Below are 20,920 nucleotides of genomic sequence, written 5' to 3'. Positions count from 1 at the left end.
GAAAAAGCTCAACAGGAGTAGGCCTATATATATATATATGCATATATATATATATATATATATATATATAATTCATGATGAAATCAAAGTAAATGACGAGGTTGAATCACAAGCCGAGGCTGTAATTAGACACACGCCCTCTATCTTTTTAAAAGAAACAATGTAATATGCTTTCCCCATTCCACCAATCGAATAGAATGAAGTCATTTTTAGCAGATTTATCTAATTACATAAAAAAAATTAAGCAGGTATTTCTGCATTTATTAATAAATCAAAATTACAAATTTATAACAATGATATAAAATCAAAAATACATAATGATCAAGTTACAAAGGTGACAGTTGTATAGTAGCTGAGTAGATATAGACATAATTCATGTAAACAATAACAAATAAATTTAAATGCAGAGGCCAGCTATCGTAAGCTGAAAGCTTGAAATAATAGCAGCCAGGATTGTGGATTTTGCACAGTAACCAATGGAAGAGGGTAGCCCCCACCCGTCTGTGATTTTTAATAATGATGCATTCTTAAAAAAAATTGTATGATCTTTTAACGAAATTTAAATATCAAGTGTATATGACCAAACGCAAAATAAATCAATTTATATCAAAATAAAATTGTAGTCTTTTAAGTATTACAGTCATCACACTCATCTTCTATCTCATGTATCTGTTTTTATTTTTTGATTCAATATAAGGGCCAGGTTAGTTAAAAGACTTGGTCTTAATTTTTTTCCCTCGAGTCATGGTAAGCTTCTTCGATTTAGGTGTTATTGTAATGTTAGTGACGATACGAATACAAACCTGTATTAACGAGGTCCTGACAGATTTTTTGTAAATTTTTGTCAGCTGTCACGGACGGTTGGGGGCTACCCTCTTCCATTGGTTACTGTGCAAAATCCACAATTTTAAGGGGATATGCCCCCCTCCCCCCCCCCCAATCGCCGCCCATGTTTGTGTGGGTGTGTGTTGTGTGGGGTGTATGCGTGCGCCATTAGCATTCCTCGGGCATTTTCCTTTTCCTGAAGATGAGAATCTTCCTTCGAACGTTTAATCTCTTCTGTGAACATTATCCGTTCATCATAACATCTACCCATCTATCTATCTGCTGTAAATCTTCTCTCAATCTCAATTTCCTCCATTCTGTTTTTGAATGAAATACTAATATTACTTTCTATTTTCAATCAATAGTGCTCCTTGGTTCCGGTAATGAATAAACAATAACGAAAATAAAGAGACGGTTTGCCTAAAATGTTTCCTCATCCGGCCTCTGTCTTCGACAAGATTGACACGCAAACATGATTTATAATAATTACAAGAATAAAATGACAACTCAACAGCTAAGTGCCCCTTCCTTTATTGTCCCTCAGTGGAATCTTTTACCTTTCTTTTTCCGGTCGTGCATGTTTGCCGCCAATTGGTATGGTATTATCTCAACTCTGTAATTATTAATTAACACTTGATTGGAGTTAAGACTGGGGATGGAATCAGCGATCAATAGCAGATGTAAAAAGAACATTATCTGGCTCTGGACGGGGACAGTAAGATAAGTCTCCGCCTGCCACCCACCTAAAAGCCTGTTATGAACAAACAAAATTCAAATATAGAAATGATTTGAAGATGGCGAGGACGCATTGTTCGTAAACAGGCGACGAGTGTGTGTTCAATTCACGTAGTGTTTACGTCAGTTACCTCATCATACACATAAGTACTATCTTCATGTGACAATATGAGAGCAATTTGATTGTTGATCTAATGTTTTTAGTAGAGCAATATCACTTTTCTTGAATTGAAATATAATGGATATCTTAGGTGGTGTCGTTCTAAGTATCAAGTACTCTTGACAATACAAACAGTTTGAAGAAAAACAAATCGTTACGTGTCTGAAAAAAATGTTGTTCACAAATGAAGGAAGACACCCCATCAATTGTTTTATTTTACAAAATTAGAAAGGGTTTCTTTGGGTTATTAGGATACGATGGAAGATAGAATAAAATTGGAATAACAGTTTAATGTCAATAAGTATAATAATTGGAGGTATAAACTTTTTTGGGGGGGTTATATACAAATCGGCATTGGTTGATGAAATCACATATTAACTGTTTCGAATTTAATAGTCCCGCCAATCCATATAATAATATTTTTGTATGTGATACTTTTTAATTCTAAGATGTCAATAACTATTAACAATTCTCATCTCTACTTCTTCTTCTTCTTCCTCGGGGGGAGCATCGTCCTCTATAGTCTTCCATCCATTACGTAACGTGTCCCAAGAATTTCCGGACCAAGAAATGTGTTTCCATTCGCCGCCGTCACAACATCTAGATTGGAGTGTTATCCACCTTGGATAGCATCGAAAATAGAATTGATATCAATTCATAACAAGACCTGATGAACTTAAAGCCTATTTTCAGTATTGGTGAGTCCCCTGTGACAGTTCCGGGTCACTTCTAGATTATTTAAATGTGTGTTAACAGTTATGATATGGAAGATATGAAATACAAATGTGTTTTACTAGATTAGTTTTGTTATTTCACATGAAAGTTTATTTTGATCGGTCAAAATAAATTATGTGCATCTTGTTCTCAAGCATGGAATCTGCTAAAACTTGCAGAATCTTTGTCTGTATAGCTTTCTGATATCAACTTACTAAATTTGTGCGCATAAAGAGCCCTTTTTGTAAAAAAAACAAATAAATAAATAATATTAAATAAAAAAATAAAAAATAATAATAATAAATAAAAAATTAAAATAGTAATGAGGGGGGGGGGGTGGCGAGATATTTTTTCTGGATCCTGCAGACTTAACAAGCTTTGCTTTTTTGTGCAGGTTCCCTCATATTTCACTCTTTTAAATTGTCTTTAATTCCAAATCGCTATTTTCTTTAATTTGAATTAATTATTATGCCTTGTCTGATTTGTATTCTCATGAGTTTTCTGATATTGTTTTCATATTGTTGTTTGTACTTGTGAAATATGTAAAATAAAGTCAAATCAAATCAAATCAAATCAAATAAACATAATAACATTTCAAAATTCAACAAAGAATAATTGGCTGAAAAAAATCACAGTTACTACATCTTTGAAAAATTACAATGTAAGATGATACTTGGGCATCATTATAAATTAAAATTACACACCCTGGGGAAGAACAGCTCGGTTATTACTACCCCCGGACAATTACCCCCTGAAGACAATAACCGCCCGAGGAAATTAATATAATACAAGATATATCGTATAGGGATAACTTATCCCTATACGATATATTTTGTATTACATTAATTTCTATGAACTTAGATATTTACTACACAATCATTTGATTATACAATGTGTATTATGTTTATATGTTTTGTATATCAATCGTGAATAAAACCATATCCAAACCCTTACGAAAATACAGGCTTTGAATGATTGTCCGGGGGTAGTTGTCCGGGGGTGATTGTCCAGGGGGTAATTGTCCGGGGGTAATTGTCCTCGGCCGGTTATTGTCTTCAGGGGGTAATTGTCCGGGGGTAACTGTCCGGGGGGTAATTGTCCGGGGGGGTAATTGTCCGGGGTAGTTGTCCGGGGGTTGATTACCCAGGTACGCAATTTTCATATCGCCTTTTTCCCTTCAATGTGCGATGTTTCTTGATTATTTCAATCTGTCTGCTCTTCCATTGAAATGCAACGATGGCTTTAATTTTGTTAAACTACGCCCGCTATGGTGAGGAAAGAAACGCAGCAAAAATCCTACATGAAAACTATTTTGTTGGCTTAATTGATTTTAGTCCGTTTTGACCAGTAACTATATTTTATAAAAATATATATTGATTCATGGTCAAGCTCTTTAGAAGGGGAGGGGCGCTCTGTCGAAAATGTGGTCCTCGTCGACATACACGGTCGACCATGGAGATAGCTTCCTCGAAAATTATGACAACCCCCCCCCCCCTACAAAGAGAGAGAGTTCAAAATGGTTTTAAAGGTTGCCCCCTAGAATGAAGGAAACAATAAGTGTCGGCGTTGCGGCTTACATGTATAAGCTATTGAATCAGAGCTCTGAGGTTTGAGGTCCGAGCCTCAGTCACGCCCAAGATGAATATAATCATTAACTTGATACTGGTCGGTATACAGATCAATGATTATACTCGCACACCCACACACGCTCCCACACACATTCAAACTCTCATACACATCAACACACAGTACACGTACCCACCCATACCCACAACCACACACGTACCCACCCCTTTCTCTCTCTCTCTCTCTAATTTTCACTCTCATAAGGCCTGAAAGAACACGGATGAACAATGAGAGGGCATGGGTGTCCAACCAAGAATGAAGATTAGAGAAACAGAGGGAAAGGAATAGAAAGTGGTGTCCACACCACTTTCCATCAAATTTAATTTAAAAAAAATGATTTTGAATATTCCACTGACTAAGAGTCACCTTGGAAATAATTATGATCAATTTTAAATTGACTTTAATTTGAGTCAATCGTAGCTCTTTGTGGATACTTCGAATTTTCTGAGGAAAAATCGTTCACATTGCCAAGTGGAACCAATTTACGACACCAAAAATTGGCAATTAAAAAAAAAAGAAAACAAGGTCATTACATAAAAGTGGGTAAATCTCATTTAAAGGGCCTGAAAACGGGCTGAAGATCATACAACAATGGAATTACACCTGATGGCTGACCCAGTGTGAGTGTAAATAAAACCATTAGTATTGAAAACTATTGCACAAAATAGAATGGACCGAACCGCTTTCGTCTTAAAAAGACGGAAAGTGTTCAAAAAAAAAAAAACCTGCAATTCTGCATTAAATAATTTTCTGTGTACAACTTTGATCGATTATGACCTGGCCGCCAAATGCAGATTTGAATATAAATACAGTCAGTGACAGAGTTTCAGATGAAATAATACATCTTTCCACAAACATATCAATTTGCTATTTCATTTATTCCACCTTATCACACACACAAAAAAGAGATGCTTCTTGCCTTTTTTTCCCTAGAACTTCTAACTTGCCTCAACATCATGAACAGACCGCTTTTCAACACACCTGTCATAAAGCGTATCCATGAAACCAAATCCATATTTAATGACAAATATAAGTGGAACAAAGACAAAACCAAAATTGATATCCACAAAGATTCCATACACAAAGATGGGAATGCAAACAACGATCGCGTTGGGGGAAATAAAAGAAAGAAACTAGATAAAACGACTCTAATTGTATTGCTGGTGGTTTGATCACCGAAATGCACGAGTAGTTGAGGCCGTTTGGTGCCAAATACTCACCCAGAACTTCTGGCTAGCCACGACCTTCATGCCCCGCTAGTCATTCACTTGTTGCACATCGCATTTTCCTTCTGTTGCGAAATGGATTTCACGATTTAATTCATTACTGTAGTTTTTTTATCAGAAATGTTATAAAACACACATATGTTCTCTGTGGCATTAAACCGCTGTCTACATTAACTAAATATTTCTATTTTTTCAGTTCGCATTTACGTAAGTGACATCATGTATTCATTCCACCCAAATATTAACTGAAAATCATTCAATCGTGCATGTGATGTTCAATAATAAAATCACGTCACGGTTGGTTTCAGAGCTCTTCAGAATAATCATTTAGACAGATTTTTTTTAATAAGATTTTTAATTACTTAATTTTGTTAGGTGCAGTATGTCACAAGTGATCGATTTAAAATCATGACAAGGGATAATTCCAATGTCAAAGAAAAATCTGCTCATGTTACAAAACTGTTAACCCGTGACTTTGATTCTCTTTATTGACTAATATAATTTTGTGATGTCATTTCAAATCATTTCGAAATAATTAAGCGAGTGCAGTACCAACTAAATTTGTAATGATACCCATAATGCATGCTATATACAACAACCTTAATTTCCAATATAGTTCGAGTGATAGTGATGATAGTAAATAACTTAATAATAAGAAATACCATGTTAAAGGTTTGTTTGTGACTTTGATTAAAATCAAACTGTTACCGCCATGACCGTAGGAGGCCGTAAAATAATGTTTTTATTCAAATATAGGGATGTATTTTCTCGTTCAAATTGCACTCGCTTATCACACAGCTCTTTATCGCTGAAAATATATAACTTTTTAAATCACGTTGAACACGAATATGCAGAACGCATCAAAATAAAAGAATGACATATACAAAACACACTTTCTAATTTTCTAGTCTTCAAATTCAATTTTAGTTCGTCTATCAATATCATAAACAAAATGACAACTTCCTAATTTAAATCGAGCGACAGTTCAGTCCATGATTAGAATATGTGTTTATTTAGACTTATTTCATATTCAATTACTTTGTTCAAACTATATGATAGCATAAAAAATAAATGTTGATATTGATTTGTTTAGTGCAGAACAAACAAACAAAAATTATTTTCCATAACATTGGCTGTATGCAGGCATGGTCATCTATTGTAGGAAATAAAATTGTGTTGTGGAATAGTCTCAATAAATGCAAGTTCAGACAAAGTGCATGAAATACCAATGCGTTAGCTGACAAAGGTCATCTATGATAGTATAGCGAGGTGGATACACCTGGGAACATTTTGACAAGTGTCAGTTTAAAGATTGAAATACAATAACTGATGAACAGTCACAAATATACAAATAAAACTCGAAGAAACAATTCATTGATATGATTGAGGTCGTATGAAAATTAGAGAGCAGAAAGACAATAAGATTTTCAAATAAGTGCAACAAAATATTTTTGTTTGTTTAATAATTGGGAAGAAATATTTTGTGACAGGGTCATGTGTCGTTCAAAGTTTGTCCGGCCAAGCATGAGGGATAAGTCTTAATAGACAGTCGTAAAAACACACTGCGTGAAGAAAATATGCAACAAAATATATAAAATGTATTGAAATTATTCTTTTTAAGTTTCCTCAATTTGTATAGAATCGTAACTTCCTGAAAATTTAATGATTCATCATGAATAGCAAAATTGCATTTGGCTATGAATAGGAAGATACCAATAGTTGAGTGTTTTTTTTTTTTGTTTTTTTTTTAGTTTTCCGTATATATATAGGCATTTATTGAGCAAAATTTAAAAAAAATAATAAATTACTTAAACCACCTGGATGTACTTAACATTATATTTTCATTATTATCATAACGAACGCTATTTTCTAGAATCTTTACAATATGTATTTCAATATTATGATTTCTAGCAGCTGTTTATTTCGACAGTGGCGGAACAAGTCCCGATGTAAGGTGAAAAAGGATATCTTAAAAATCAGGCCACGGGTAGTTGATTGAAACGATTGTACGATGTATCCGTCGGCAACGCTTTGATTCATGTTGTATGTTGTCTGATCTTCCACTGGTCTGGGGACCTTTTAACACAAAATTTTGCGATCAACCACAAAGCTGAAACAAGCATTGTGATTGGTCAGTGGTCGGTATTTTAAATGAGATATGCATACAGCAATGACCTTAATTGGACTGAAAATTTAAGATTGATTACTATTACTTCGTTTTACAGAGCCCTTACAAGATTAACTCTATGCCATTAGCGTGACTCTGGTAAAAACTGCCACAATTCGAGTTTTAAAAAAAAAATTATGCATGGTGAATATGGCCAAAATTTGTTACGATTCTCGACATTTAACTTATGTGATCAAACGGTCTGGTTTGATTTTCACGAGAATTCTCGTCATTATCACGTCAGTTCGAACCTGTTGAATGGAAAAGTGTTCGTTGGTCTAAAATTACTCTATTTAGAATCATAGAGTCAATGACATGACTGAGGTCCCGATACTCAACGTTTCCCTGAAAAAAATTTAATCACAAGCAAGATACAATACAAAAGGGGCAGTTTATGAAGATTCTATAAAAAATGACTAGATTACCAGCACCTTTGTAATTCTGAAAAGAAGTCATAAATAGAATCTATTAAGTACCCTCGCATAAAGTAACTGTTCAAATTTAACAGGAAATTTTGGGTTGGGAGGGGGGGGGCGTTTAAACATTTGATTTTACTTTGTTCAGTAAAGAATTCAATCAACAGCCGAGATTATATTCCATAGTCATGATAGGAGCTATGGTAGAGAAGAAGAGATAAATGATATACATTATTTTCTTCTCAATTCAAATGATTGCTATTTTATTAAGGGAGATAGATCCAATAATGGTGTAAAAAGTATCTCGTAATCATTCTACGAAACTGAAAAAATGAGATATTCCCATTCTGTCAATACTGAACCCAAACAATGCAAGAGCAAAGAGCATCCGAAAGTGGACCAACTGAATAGAAAGGATAAAGAATCTAGAATATGGAATCCACTTGGTTCTTAATGTGATATCAAGCCTCTCTCGTTGACAGAAGTTTTGTATCTATGTCCCCTAGCCAAGCTACCGCTACTAGAGTTGTCATAATATACAACACGTTCTCTGTATTCTTTAAATACTAAGTTCTTTAAAAATAATGTAACCTGCTTATAGAAGATCTTAAACACCCTTTTCTCTCCCAAGTAAGCATACCCCCCCCCCCTTCTCAAGGTCAATGCCTCGAAACATATGTCGATTTCTGTTTTTCAAATAAGACCTTGTTGTACATCTTGGTATCTATCGTTTATTTGAAATAGATAATTTTCAATCAATAAAATATTGATCAAATTGTATTGATTGAAATACGATACAAGTTCTTGATATTTTCGATAAAGGCCGTGAGAAAATCAAACAAAGTGGTTAAACTTAGTATTTCACCCTTTATGCGAACAATGTTTGCCCTGTTCTCATTGCGCACATCACATTAATAACAATATTGACTAATATGAATTGAGCCGTACATTTCATATTTACTCTCCCTTAATTTTGAAATATTGTTAAATACACCATGCTATGGATTATCCTTCGATTAACATGGTTTAATGCTCACATTATCACATTGATTATTGTGAGTCATAGAAGCAATTATTCAACATTGTTATTTTTTTACAAATCATTTGACTGGTAATTGTTTTCATTAACTCGAAATGGCCCTAAACATGTAAATGTTCATACAAATTCATTTTAGAGCGAATAACTACGAAGAAGAATAAGAATTAATAAAAAAAATATGTAATTAATTTTTCTAATCTGATATTTGCCATTTTTTCATCTCTCACTCTCTTAAAAACTTGTTCAGTGTATACTATGGTTCACTGCGGCGCTGAGAACCATTCTCTGTTATTTTTCCGTTACATATAAATGAAATTCTATTTTGAATTATTTTTGTATATAAGTCCCGTGCGAGAGTAGCATACTAATATGTAATTCAAAGACGTGTCACAAATCACTTTCTTTGAATCGTAGTTGCAATTTGTCTCCAGCACATCAAAGACTATAAATTTTAGCAGTGCCTCACCACGCCAGAGTCAGACCAACTCGGTAGTAAATGAAACAGCGTGAGGGGTCAAAAGTGTATACTGATTTATAGGAATAGAAACATATGCGAGAATATTCGCTCATATAGTAAATTTCCTACAATAAAGATTTTAAAAGATTTATTTATTTCGTACAGGCATAGATTTTATTTGAATTAAATGTAAATGGCATGAATACTATGCTTTATGTCCGTCATAGAAGGAAATCGAAATAGGATATAAACAGGGAAAATTAGTGATAGATTAAGTAAGTTTCCTCTTTTATGATTACTCGAGAATCTTAAATGCTAGGACCAATGAAACGTATCAAAAGCAAATGAAATCTTTTTACCTTCAAAGGAATATAAATTTCTCTTCAGATATCAGATTTTAATAAAATAGATGAATCAGAGGACGCCCATATAAAATAGGAATGATGAGTGAGAATGAGAGGAAAACGGGGGCCATTCAGATAAATTTAGAAATTATTTTTAATCATCAAACATAGAGCTTACTTTTATGGGTTTTAAACGATTTGATAGGCAATGTATCCCTAAAAATTACAGTAACATGATTAAGGGGGAAGAATCGCATCAAAGGGTGTATTTTAAAAAGTATTATTTGCTATTAATGATTTGAATAATTTGCACCCATAGAATTAGATGTTTGTGTACACTCTTAAAATGTTGGAAACATACTGTCCACACAGTCAAAAAATTATCCAACTCTGGGTAGTTTTCAACCAATACTGTGTAGTTTTCACCAAAAGCACACATTGGTTTAAAACTACCCAGAATTGGATAAGGTTTTAACCAATTGTTGTGTGGACAGTATGTTGCCAAACATTTTTAAGAGTGTATAATTTCAGAAGAACGAACAATCATTGGAAAGCAAGGGTGTGTTCTTTGACTTATGAGCAAAATAAGTGTACCATTTGTTGTTTATTTCCTGCTTCCTGTTATGACAGGGAAAACAGTTTTGAAATATGCCAAGTATATTATAAAGTTATCCGCTCTTCGTAAAATTGGATGTACGCTAACCAAAGCATGTCTAATTGTCCTCCAAATTATTCCACTTATTCGTCTAATTACCTCCCTTTAAAAACCAATGTTACCTCTGCTGTTTAAGGTCAATTAAAAAAATAATAAGCAAACCCCATTTCCATACCAGAATCATGAGAGAAGAATCTCATATTAATCAAATCGTTTGAATAATTGTTACTTCATGGTTTTGAGTTCTAGTTACGGTTATCAGTTACACAGCACATCTTCTATTGACTGTAGTCAGCTTATTGGAACCCTAGTGGTTTGGTAATAATTCCATTCATATCAATAGTATACAATCAAGCGAGACGTACAGACGGATTTGCTTGCAAACTTTTCTTTATTTCTCATTAAAACCAGTCTCCAAAGTGCGCAATCTATTCAAAGCGTTTTCTTCACCTCTCTTCTTTGTTTCGAGTAGTATTGTTTCATGGAGGAAACTTCCTGATAATAATATATTAAATGCCATGAACGTAAATACGGATTCTTCGCCAGGTATTTCAATGAAGATCGTGATCCGGATGATAGGATGTTACTGAAGCGAGGGAGGGTTATTAACGAAAGGTGCATAGAAATTAATTGGTATGGAACCTCTGAAACGAAAAAGAATTAGCCTAAACGGCAAACAAAATATTCCTTTTTTGCATCAAGTTATGGAAACATTCTGTTTGTAAAGACGACTTTGGCTTTCAGGAACAGTCAAATGTAAATCCTGCCACAACCTTCGAAATCAAAACAAACATACTAATGTGTACAATAGACCTAGACTTACAAAGCAAGAGAGAGAACGGTGGGATAGAAAGAAAACAGGAAGAGATGAATAAGAATATGAAACTTTGGGTTGAAGATGATAGTAAAAACATACTATATATCCATCCATTCACAAACAAGAATTCCATTGCAGTAATTAATAGGGAGGGTTGTTGGGGGGGGGGGGGGTACTTAACATTGAAAAAAGCCAAACGCCTTTCAAAGAGTGTCCGTTCCTTTTGTTCACTATCAACATGTTCAGGAGATAATGAAAATGCATAGCGCCATCTCACAACAACTCACTTTCTTTCTCTCTGCCTGTCTCTGTCTCTGTATCTCTCTCTCTCACACACACCCTCTTTTTGTCTATATCCCTATCACAAAACGCTCAAATGTTCACTTACACAAATATACACACACAGTTTTTCATCTGAGCAATTCTCGTCAGGAAAAGTATATTTTAGGGGCCTATAATAAACATTCAAACTTGACGATGAAAAAGTAAACTCATTATGCATTTTCTTCAAGATAAAACATCGAGAATACCAATATACTGATATCTTGTTTATTCTGAATGAAACCTACACAGCAATCTGAACTTTCCAGTGGGTTCTCTATTCATGTATTTTTTATCTGGTATATTATCTGTGAACGTTTTGATTGGAGTAATTGTAATTAATGAAAGAAAAATCAATTTATGTTTAAAAAAAGGAAAGAAATGGAACTGATATCGTAACGTATATAAAGATGTGTTTTAGCGAGAAAATACATTGGTTTTATTATTCATGTAATTTGGGGGTTATTTACAATATGACATTTTCAAATTGAGTCAATCAAGAGAGAGAGCACCAGAGAAATACATGCAGACAGAGGGAGAAAGGGGGGGGGCTAGAAAGTGGGTGGATGAGGGTCTATATCACACCAATGCATTAAATGAATATGTTAATCTTACTAACAAAGAAGCAGAATGGATAAATTTCCGATTAGAAAAATACAATTGACCAACTAACTAAGTTCAAATCAAGTTCACAGAATTTACATTTGGTGAAATTGTTTTTTTTACTATTGTGAAGCAGGATTTGAATTTTGTCACAGATAAACAAACAAATAAATTAATTAATTAATAAGTAAATACATAAACAAATAAATAAATTATTAGATGTATCAACAAGAAGACCCCTTCATAATGATTTTTCGTATAGCTAACTAGATAATATAATCAGTTTGAAGTGTATTTTTTCCATATTTATTTTTAAGAAATCCCTGGGTGGATAACAGCTTTATTTAATTATGGGGAAGCATTCACATTTTGGTCTTTCATGCTTTTTTTTTAATATCATTTATTGTAAGTTCTAACAGTATTAATTTCAATCAATGTTAAATTTGAAGTATCATACCCATTGTGATATTTATTTTAGATGTATTATCAACCCTCTTTCCACTCGTTAATTGTTTACATTCAGTTCACATCCGATAAGAATTAGGAGAAAAAGAAAAAGAAGAAGAAGAAGACGATGATGAAGAAGAAAGAGAAGAAGAAGAATTTCAGATATCAATCATGTCGTGAATAATATGCACAGTAACAGTATATTCAACTTGTTGAAGAGTTGTATAATGTTGCTCTTTTAAATGACGATTGCTCATGTTCGCTACTCATCTGTCTTTCACTTCACCAGTCATGATTTAACCAAGCCATTCTCAAATGGATCAAAATGTTTAAATAATGAGTCTTGAAGGATCTCATTCATTCCCCTCATCACCTTTCATTTGTTCCTCTTTCAATTCTGAAATATCTTCCATTACAATCAGCTATAGATATAGATGAAGATAAGAAGCCATGACCGAACGAGAGTTTACGGGTTAATATGTGTTTCACTCGAGTTACAACATAGGCATCATATGAATGTTATAATATGCATATAAGCCAATAGAGTCATGACCCGTGTTATGTTGGTGTTAAGCTAAGTCTCTAAATACATTTCAAAAATGCAACACGCCCTATCAAATTGTAACTATCACATCTGATAACTTAGTACATCATTCATATTTGCTGCTGCAATTAAGCAATTGATGTGAAACGGAGCTTTGAAATCATGACGCATTTTACTTCTGAGTTGGAATCTAATTATTAGGGCATGGTTTGAAAGGGGGAAAAAGAAAAGGTAAAGTGTCGTCGTCATACCTGCAAACACCATGTTAGCGCCGAGCGAAGCCCGTAAGTGCCTCCTTGCTAAGGCTTGTGTTGTTCAAACTTGTAAACGTGGATTAAACGCGCATCGCCACTTCTCTTTGGGCGTGTTTGTTTCGAAATACCCCAGAACAAAATGTCTCACTCAGCCCTTCTTTCAATAATTTCACAAGTGAGTTAAATATCCGAAGGGTAGGATTGTGGAGAAGAAAATTAGTCAATTTGGGGTTTACATTTCAATAGCGGTTTGAAGTCCATTTTACTCCCGTAAAATCTCATTGAGAAATCGAGTTGCAAATAGTAAATTGCTTGACCCACATAATTCTCCGATTCACAAACGGAGTGAAGAAAACCAAAAATATTTTATTTTCGATCTTTTCAACACTTAAATGGTGTTCATATAATTGACTTACTCATTTATTCATATAGTGTACTGTAATATGCACTTTTGTTAGCGGGAGTCTATTGGCATTTTATAGTAATTCTCATCGTTATTTCTTGTTGTTGTTGATGATGTTGTTTAAATTAAATGATTCATTTTGGATGATTTTTTTTCAACGTTGCGATTGCAGCAAAGTTTTAAAGTTAGCAAATCATAGCTTGTATATATTTCTATCCATTCTATATGATATGTCATCGACCACACTGTTAGAAAATTGCTACTTACAAAAAAATTCCTGCAGCAGAGTCTCAAGAACACCTGTAATCTTACTGCACTGTGTAATATTACATGCATTTGTGTAAAAAATACAGAAAATTGGTATTTGGTGTATGTGAATTTATTTATTGTAATAAACATTTTCCCCCTTTTTAAAAGACCAGTTCTGTAAAGTTGTAGGAAAATTGTAGAAAATCTTTTCTGTTATAACACTTTTCTGTTATAACAATTTACGGAATAAACTGGTTATTTCTTTCTGTAAATTCTGTTTATAATTGTTCTTCTGTAAAATATTCTTCTTTTTTCTAACAGAAAACTAGATTTCCCTCTGGAGTTATTCTTCATACAAAGCAATATATTGAGTATTAACATCTATCCAAATGAATAAAGTTTGAAAGAGATAAAAAAATATATCAGATAAGATCTTAAATAATTTTTTTTTTTTTTAAATGAATAAAATTTGAAATCGTATTCATAACCCGACTTGTTCCTACTAAATTAGTTTGTAATCTTAGAAAGTCAGTTATTCATGACCAGGGGAATCGCTAATTGTAATCATCGTCATCACTATCATAATCACTAACACCGATATCACCATAGTCATTATCATAACCACATCGCCATCATCATCAGATTAATAATATAATCATCATCATAGCTATCACCATTATTGCGATCATCAGTATTATACTGTAATCATCAACATTAACATAATCATTTTCATCACCATATCACCATGTATGATCATCATCATCATCCTCCTCCTCATCATCGTCACCATCATCACCACCATCGACAGTTTCATAGGCATCACCATATTTATCATTTACAAACAAAAAGCACATCTCTGCATTCTTCACTTCAGACGAAAGCACTCACGAAATAGATAAACGAGCAAGTTTTTAACAGCAATTACCATTGAATGCTTCTGGATGTTTTAATATTTCATAAAAGGTTTATACAACGTTTTCTTTTCCGATTGTCGCTCAATAACACATACAATTTACAATAATTATTACAATACGCATCACCATTGCAGAAAATATTAACCTTTTTTTCGGGGGGGGGGGGTCACATTGCTACATAAAGTGAATTGTTATTTAACCTCTTTTTTCCAGAACATATTGGTGGAAGAATCAAGTATTTAACAGCAAATCAAGATAAAGACAACGCTTTTCCAAGAAACAAAGAAAGAAAAGAAATAAGGGAGCCCACGCACCCTATTTTTTAAAACAAACATCGTTTCTAGTACTTTACCAAAACATATTAGTTATTAATATTTACCAAAGCTTAAAGCCAGCTTCAAAATTTAAAACAATAATGATAATGTTTTCAACAACAAAAATAGTATTACATTTTGATGACGTTTCATAATTCAATCCAAATAATGAACTACATAATTGGTTGAAAATGATTCATAATCCAAACTGAATCAAAACGAATATATAAAATCACACAACTCTTCAACATGTCTAAAATCTGATATATTTTGTCGAGCATCTGACATCATTCCAAAAAGTTGTATGTGAAATCTCATAATTTATAAGAAATTCTATACAAATTACAAAGCATAATTTACATCAAAAAATATATTGCACCTGCATTTGGACTGCTAAATTTGATATATATAAGTCAACTAAAAAAAATTGTTTAAGATCTTAAAACGATTATGCACGAACATCGAGTCTAAATATTTATTTAAAATCACATACCCCAAAATAATAATAATTAATAATAAACAAAAATTAAGGAAAAATCAAATCGAAGCAGCAATCAAAATAACACCTATTCTTTCTGATTGTCATAATTTATTTTGCATGCAATATAAGCAATAAAAGTTTAAAATATTATTGAGTTGCATTTTCAACTGATTGTCACAATAGTAAACAATAATGCTGATTGTCTCTTACATAAATATGATTTTTGTCATTGTCACAATATGATAATGTGAGTTTCATTAGAACTGGTTTCGATTTAATTGATATTATCTGAACATCCAGAAAAGGAGCGAATCTTCAACAGTATTACCTCAGCAAGCGATATGTACACGACCGACACAAAATGTTACTCCCTTGATTGTCTAAAATGCTGGTAATAATATCAAATTTTGAAGAAAAAAGGTTTTCACGTCACAACAATACACATGTTGACCTTTAATAGCATTTGAAAACTCTGTTTATCGAGTATTTAAAATAAAACTTGTGCGTCCGTGAAATATATACAGTTCAACATTCAACTTTCAAGTTGACAACAGAAATAAATATCAAAGAGCAAAGGGTTTTTCGAAAAGGACAATTTTTTTAAAGCTAAATGTTGGCGAAATTGGCACAAGCATTTAAAGGAAAATGATTGTCGGATTGTCGTTTGCTTTTGTTTAACATAATCACAAACTCATTTGAAATAAATAATATCCTTTGTGTCTGTTATAATTCGCTGTGGTTATAAAAAAAAAGTAAAGCATAATGTATTGAGTAACAATTTGAAAAAAAAACGGACTGTTTATGTTCTGATAAAACATTGTCATTTATTTATTCACTTCTACATTTTAGAACATTTATGATTAAAATAATTCAATCTAAACTAGATTGAATTTTAAACTGCCTTACATTTTGTGTGAAATAATAACAAGACCCGACTCTTTACACATCCACTACATCACGTGGAGCGTGCAAGCATTTTATAGACAAAATAGTACAAACCATCAATACTGGAAAAGAAATACATAAACTATCATTTATGGGTAAAACTATGAAAACCCGACATTATATGCCCCGACAATTTATTTTTATTCACAAATAAATGTCAGCAGTAGCCTTTCGGCCTAGTCGGTTGAGTAAAATTTGTCTCCATGTTCCATTGAGTTTGTAATAACTGAATAATATGCACGGATTGTTTACTAAAGAAAAATAAAAATGAGTGAGGCAATATCAAAGTAAGTGGTGGTAGTGGATGTAAAAAAAAACCTGTCATACTGATCATGCATATAAGTGTTATAAGAATTCAAAAGTATAATAAATTTCATATAAATTCGCTGAGTACATTGTCATTCCCATCGTGTCGTCGACTTTACAATTTTTCCAATGATAAACAATTTGATTTGGTGTTATCATTTAAGCATTGCTTAAACAAAATACCAGCTCCATTGATTAGTAATGATCGCATGTTGTTAAGTCGAAAATTATGTTAAGAAAAGGGGTTTTATGCAAAAAATACAATGGCCCATGCATGTTAATTTTAAGTACCTTTATTTTCTGGAGGAATCATAAACATGGCAGCAAAATTATCAGTATTTGAAAACAATTTCTTTCACTTCATAATTATTTCATGCATGAATACATTTACAGGAAAACAATTTCCCACATTGCATGAATATTTTTTTTAGAGTCACAAAGTCAATATTGCAAGTCCTGAATATATAAAGTTCTAGTGATAGTTTACTTGCCGTGAATAGGCGGAGCTTGAGGCATAGCCGACACGGGTAGCATCCCGGGAGGGAATATAGGTAGTCGATGAGCCAAGCCAGCCGAGTAAAGGTCAGCATAAGATGAACCAGGTTGTAGAGGTTGTGTGTAAGATAGATGAGGATAACAACAACCTGATGTAGGGCTCTCACTCGATGTGCTGACCTGAAGTTGGGGGAGCCCGGAGCAAACGAACCCTGCAGCTGCGGCAGCTGCTGCTACAGCCATAGCGGAGTTGGGCGAACCCAACCGTGCAGTCGGAGATACACTATAAGGTGAATCTTGTTGACTGAGAAGCCGCTCCACTGAGAAACCATGCCCGGGTATTGGTTTGGGTAGCGGGTGGTTGCCCGGGAACAGAGAGACGGTGTCGCATGGTCCCGATCCACCTGTAGCAGTGAGTCGCTCGGCGGAGAGTCGCTCAGCCGTTATAGCTGCCGCTGCGGCAGCGGCTGAGCTGGTCATATCATACCTGAGTGCGGGATGGTTGTGGTGTGCTGGGTGTGGGTATGGTAGGAGGGGTCCCGATGGCCAATACATATGATATGGTTTATCAGTCCTTAGTTGAAATGGGAAACCACCATGCATGTAAGGAACTCCTCGTTTTAGCTGAGCTAAGCGATGATTACGAGAAGCTGCTGTTGTTCTCCTCCTCAACTTTCCCGTGGTACCCCCAATAAAGACATCATCGCTTGAAGGGTCCAGCATCCAATAATTTCCCTTGCCTGGATCATCGTAATGTCGAGGAACTTTCACAAAACATTTGTTCAAACTCAGATTATGTCGGATTGAGTTTTGCCATCCCTGCTTATTTTCACGGTAATATGGAAAGTTTGTCATGATGTATTCATAGATACCATTGAGAGTCAGTCTTTTCTCTGGACTTGAACGAATGGCCATCATGATAAGAGCATTGTAACTGAAGGGAGGTTTCTCACCGTATTTGTTTCTCGGCACACTGTTCGTTGTAGAATTACTGTCCTTTTCTTTCTTTTCCTCGTCATTCTCATCTTCCTTCTCCTTCTTATCACCATCATTCTCGTCTTTCTTTTCGCTCTCCGGCTCAGTATCGCTCATTTTCTGTTCTTCATCATTCTTGTGGTCATGCTCAACATCAATGTCCTGATCATTCACCATTTCCTCTTCCATTTCATCCTTGGGGGTGAGCTCGCGATGATGTCTTATAAAGCTTTCAGAGTCATTAATGACAGTCTGATTTGAAGGTGGTGACTCCATTCTGGTAATAGGCTCATGTATCTTCGTCATGACTGGATGATGCAGATGGGGAGGAGTATGCCGATGTTGAAGAAGATGATGGTGGGGATGGTGGGGATGTTCACGTCTAACAATGCCCCCTTCCTTAGGGGACAACATGCTCTCCACTGAAAATAACCCCTTGCTCCTGTGAAGTGGAGGTGGAGCCGGAGTGGAGTGAGGAGGGGGCAGGCTAGCATTCATCTCCTTCTCCATGTATTCCAGCTTCACCATTTTCCGATGAATGTGCATGAAAAACTTGAAGTACTTCTTGCTAAATACCAAGGCGGAGAGCTCCCTGGCAATTTATAGCCAATGAAAGATCGACAATGTCGCTGGCAGTATAAGACAGAGTTCAGAGCGCAATAATGTTCAAAAGTAAGAACAATATCTGATAGAAGATGTAGCAATAGCACGGAATGACGAGTTGACCGACTTCCTACATCGAACGCTGTCTTCTGGATTTGTGTGACGGAATAAGGGCATGGGTTTGTGTATATCTTTCATTGCAATGTGTGTGCGCAGCCTCGTACTGCCCGTCCAAGCGAAGAAAAGTAGAAGAGAGAAGTCACTTGTCAATTACGTCGCCGATGTGCTAGCCTGTGGCGACCAATCAAAAAGCGCGAAAGTGAAGCGACGAACCGTCGGTAAGAGTACTTAGTTAATCTATCCTTTACATTTGACCAATCAAAAGAGCTTTTAGACTTTGCACACCTGTTTGCTCGTGATAGTGGCGGCTTCCATTAGCTTATACATGCAAGGTGCTTTTGATTTATAAAAACGCTTCGGTCTGATGCTAACCAGGCCACATACCCAAATAACCACAATTATCAGTTTTATACCTATTTAAACAATATCTGTCGCCTCTCATATTTACTTCTTTTATTTTAGTTCATCATGCAAGGGCGTGGGAAAATAATAAATTGCAATGATAATTCAAACGCTCCATTTATTACGAGTTTATGTGTTGTATAAACAAGGTTTTAAATTAATTTATGTCTACTGTCATTAATTATATCATCTTGACGATTTAAATTAAATAATTTCATTTAATTTCAAGAATAACCTAATTCATGTGCATTATTGAACAAATACTTGTATTATTATGGAGTTATTCAAAACCCTGATCATGATGAATATTAAAGAAAACAATAAATATAAATATATTAATTACTATGGATGGTAGGTAACTCTCGGTTGATTATGTTGTTATATATTCAATATATTTCGTTATTCAACAACAAAAAAGTGAAATAAAATAAATATGCCTATGACTGACATTCAAGTAGGGAGAGATGCCATCTGTTGACAACAAATATCCTTCTGCTTGTACGCCTTTTCCATCGTTTGTCGTTTCGTTATTTCTATAACTTTCTCTGATTTTGATATACAGTATCTATCTTGTATATTTCAAGAGGTTTTGTTTTGTTTTGGAGGTTCTGTTATTATATATATCATATGCATTAAATATTGTGCTCCATAAATGATAAACTTAAGGTATTTTATGGATATTGCTCAATTAAAAAAAATAATAAGCAAGAAAAAACATCAGGCATCCAAGGAGCGGGGGTTCACTATCCTTTCTTTTTTCAAACGCGGATTATCCAGGGGTCATGTCCACATCCTTGAGTATACCGGGGGAATGTGTAGAGGTGTTGTGGGTCAGTAGATAACCACAAGGTCCGGGGTTGGAATCCCACCGCAGCACTCCATAGCAAGGCGTTTATCTACATTTACCACTCTCCATCCAGGTGTACTAAACGGGCATCCGGTAGGGAGAAATTCTTTGAATGCTCGAGTGCTCGATAAAAGAAGCCGTGCTAAAGCCGGGGTAATAGTATGCAGCCCTTAGAACCATGTTAATTATATTAAGCCCTATAAATGTAGCGTATTATTATCATTATTATTATTATATTATATTATCATCATTATAATTGAAATGAATTAAATTGAATAAATCATATTAATCTATCTCCATTTGAAAATTATAAAAAAAAAAGTGAACAAGGCCATAGTAGCTCCATATACCAAACAAATTTTGAATGCACTATTATGACCATGGGTAGTGGAGAGCACCTATATATCACACTCGGGTAGTGACTTTCTTATGTTTAGCTCCTAACCAATGTATTTATATTGAACCTTTGAGAAAACAAATGTTGAGTATCTTAGGAAGGAAATGCCTAGGTATAGG

General features: G+C 34.3%; 1 protein-coding gene across 1 annotated transcript; it reads right to left on the bottom strand.

Moving 5' to 3' along the window:
- Positions 1-15,075: 15,075 nt before the first annotated feature.
- Positions 15,076-19,262, bottom strand: LOC129265024 (forkhead box protein G1-like). The gene has a single exon (XM_054903002.2). It carries the CDS (start codon positions 18,976-18,978, stop codon positions 17,446-17,448), a length of 1,533 nt encoding a protein of 510 aa, XP_054758977.2. The 5' UTR covers positions 18,979-19,262; the 3' UTR covers positions 15,076-17,445.
- Positions 19,263-20,920: the final 1,658 nt, after the last annotated feature.

Source organism: Lytechinus pictus, chromosome 7 (genome assembly GCF_037042905.1).
Source record: "Lytechinus pictus isolate F3 Inbred chromosome 7, Lp3.0, whole genome shotgun sequence".
Taxonomy (NCBI): domain Eukaryota; kingdom Metazoa; phylum Echinodermata; class Echinoidea; order Temnopleuroida; family Toxopneustidae; genus Lytechinus; species Lytechinus pictus.
Note: the sequence above shows the minus strand (reverse complement) of the source record. Positions and strands in the feature narration are given on the sequence as shown.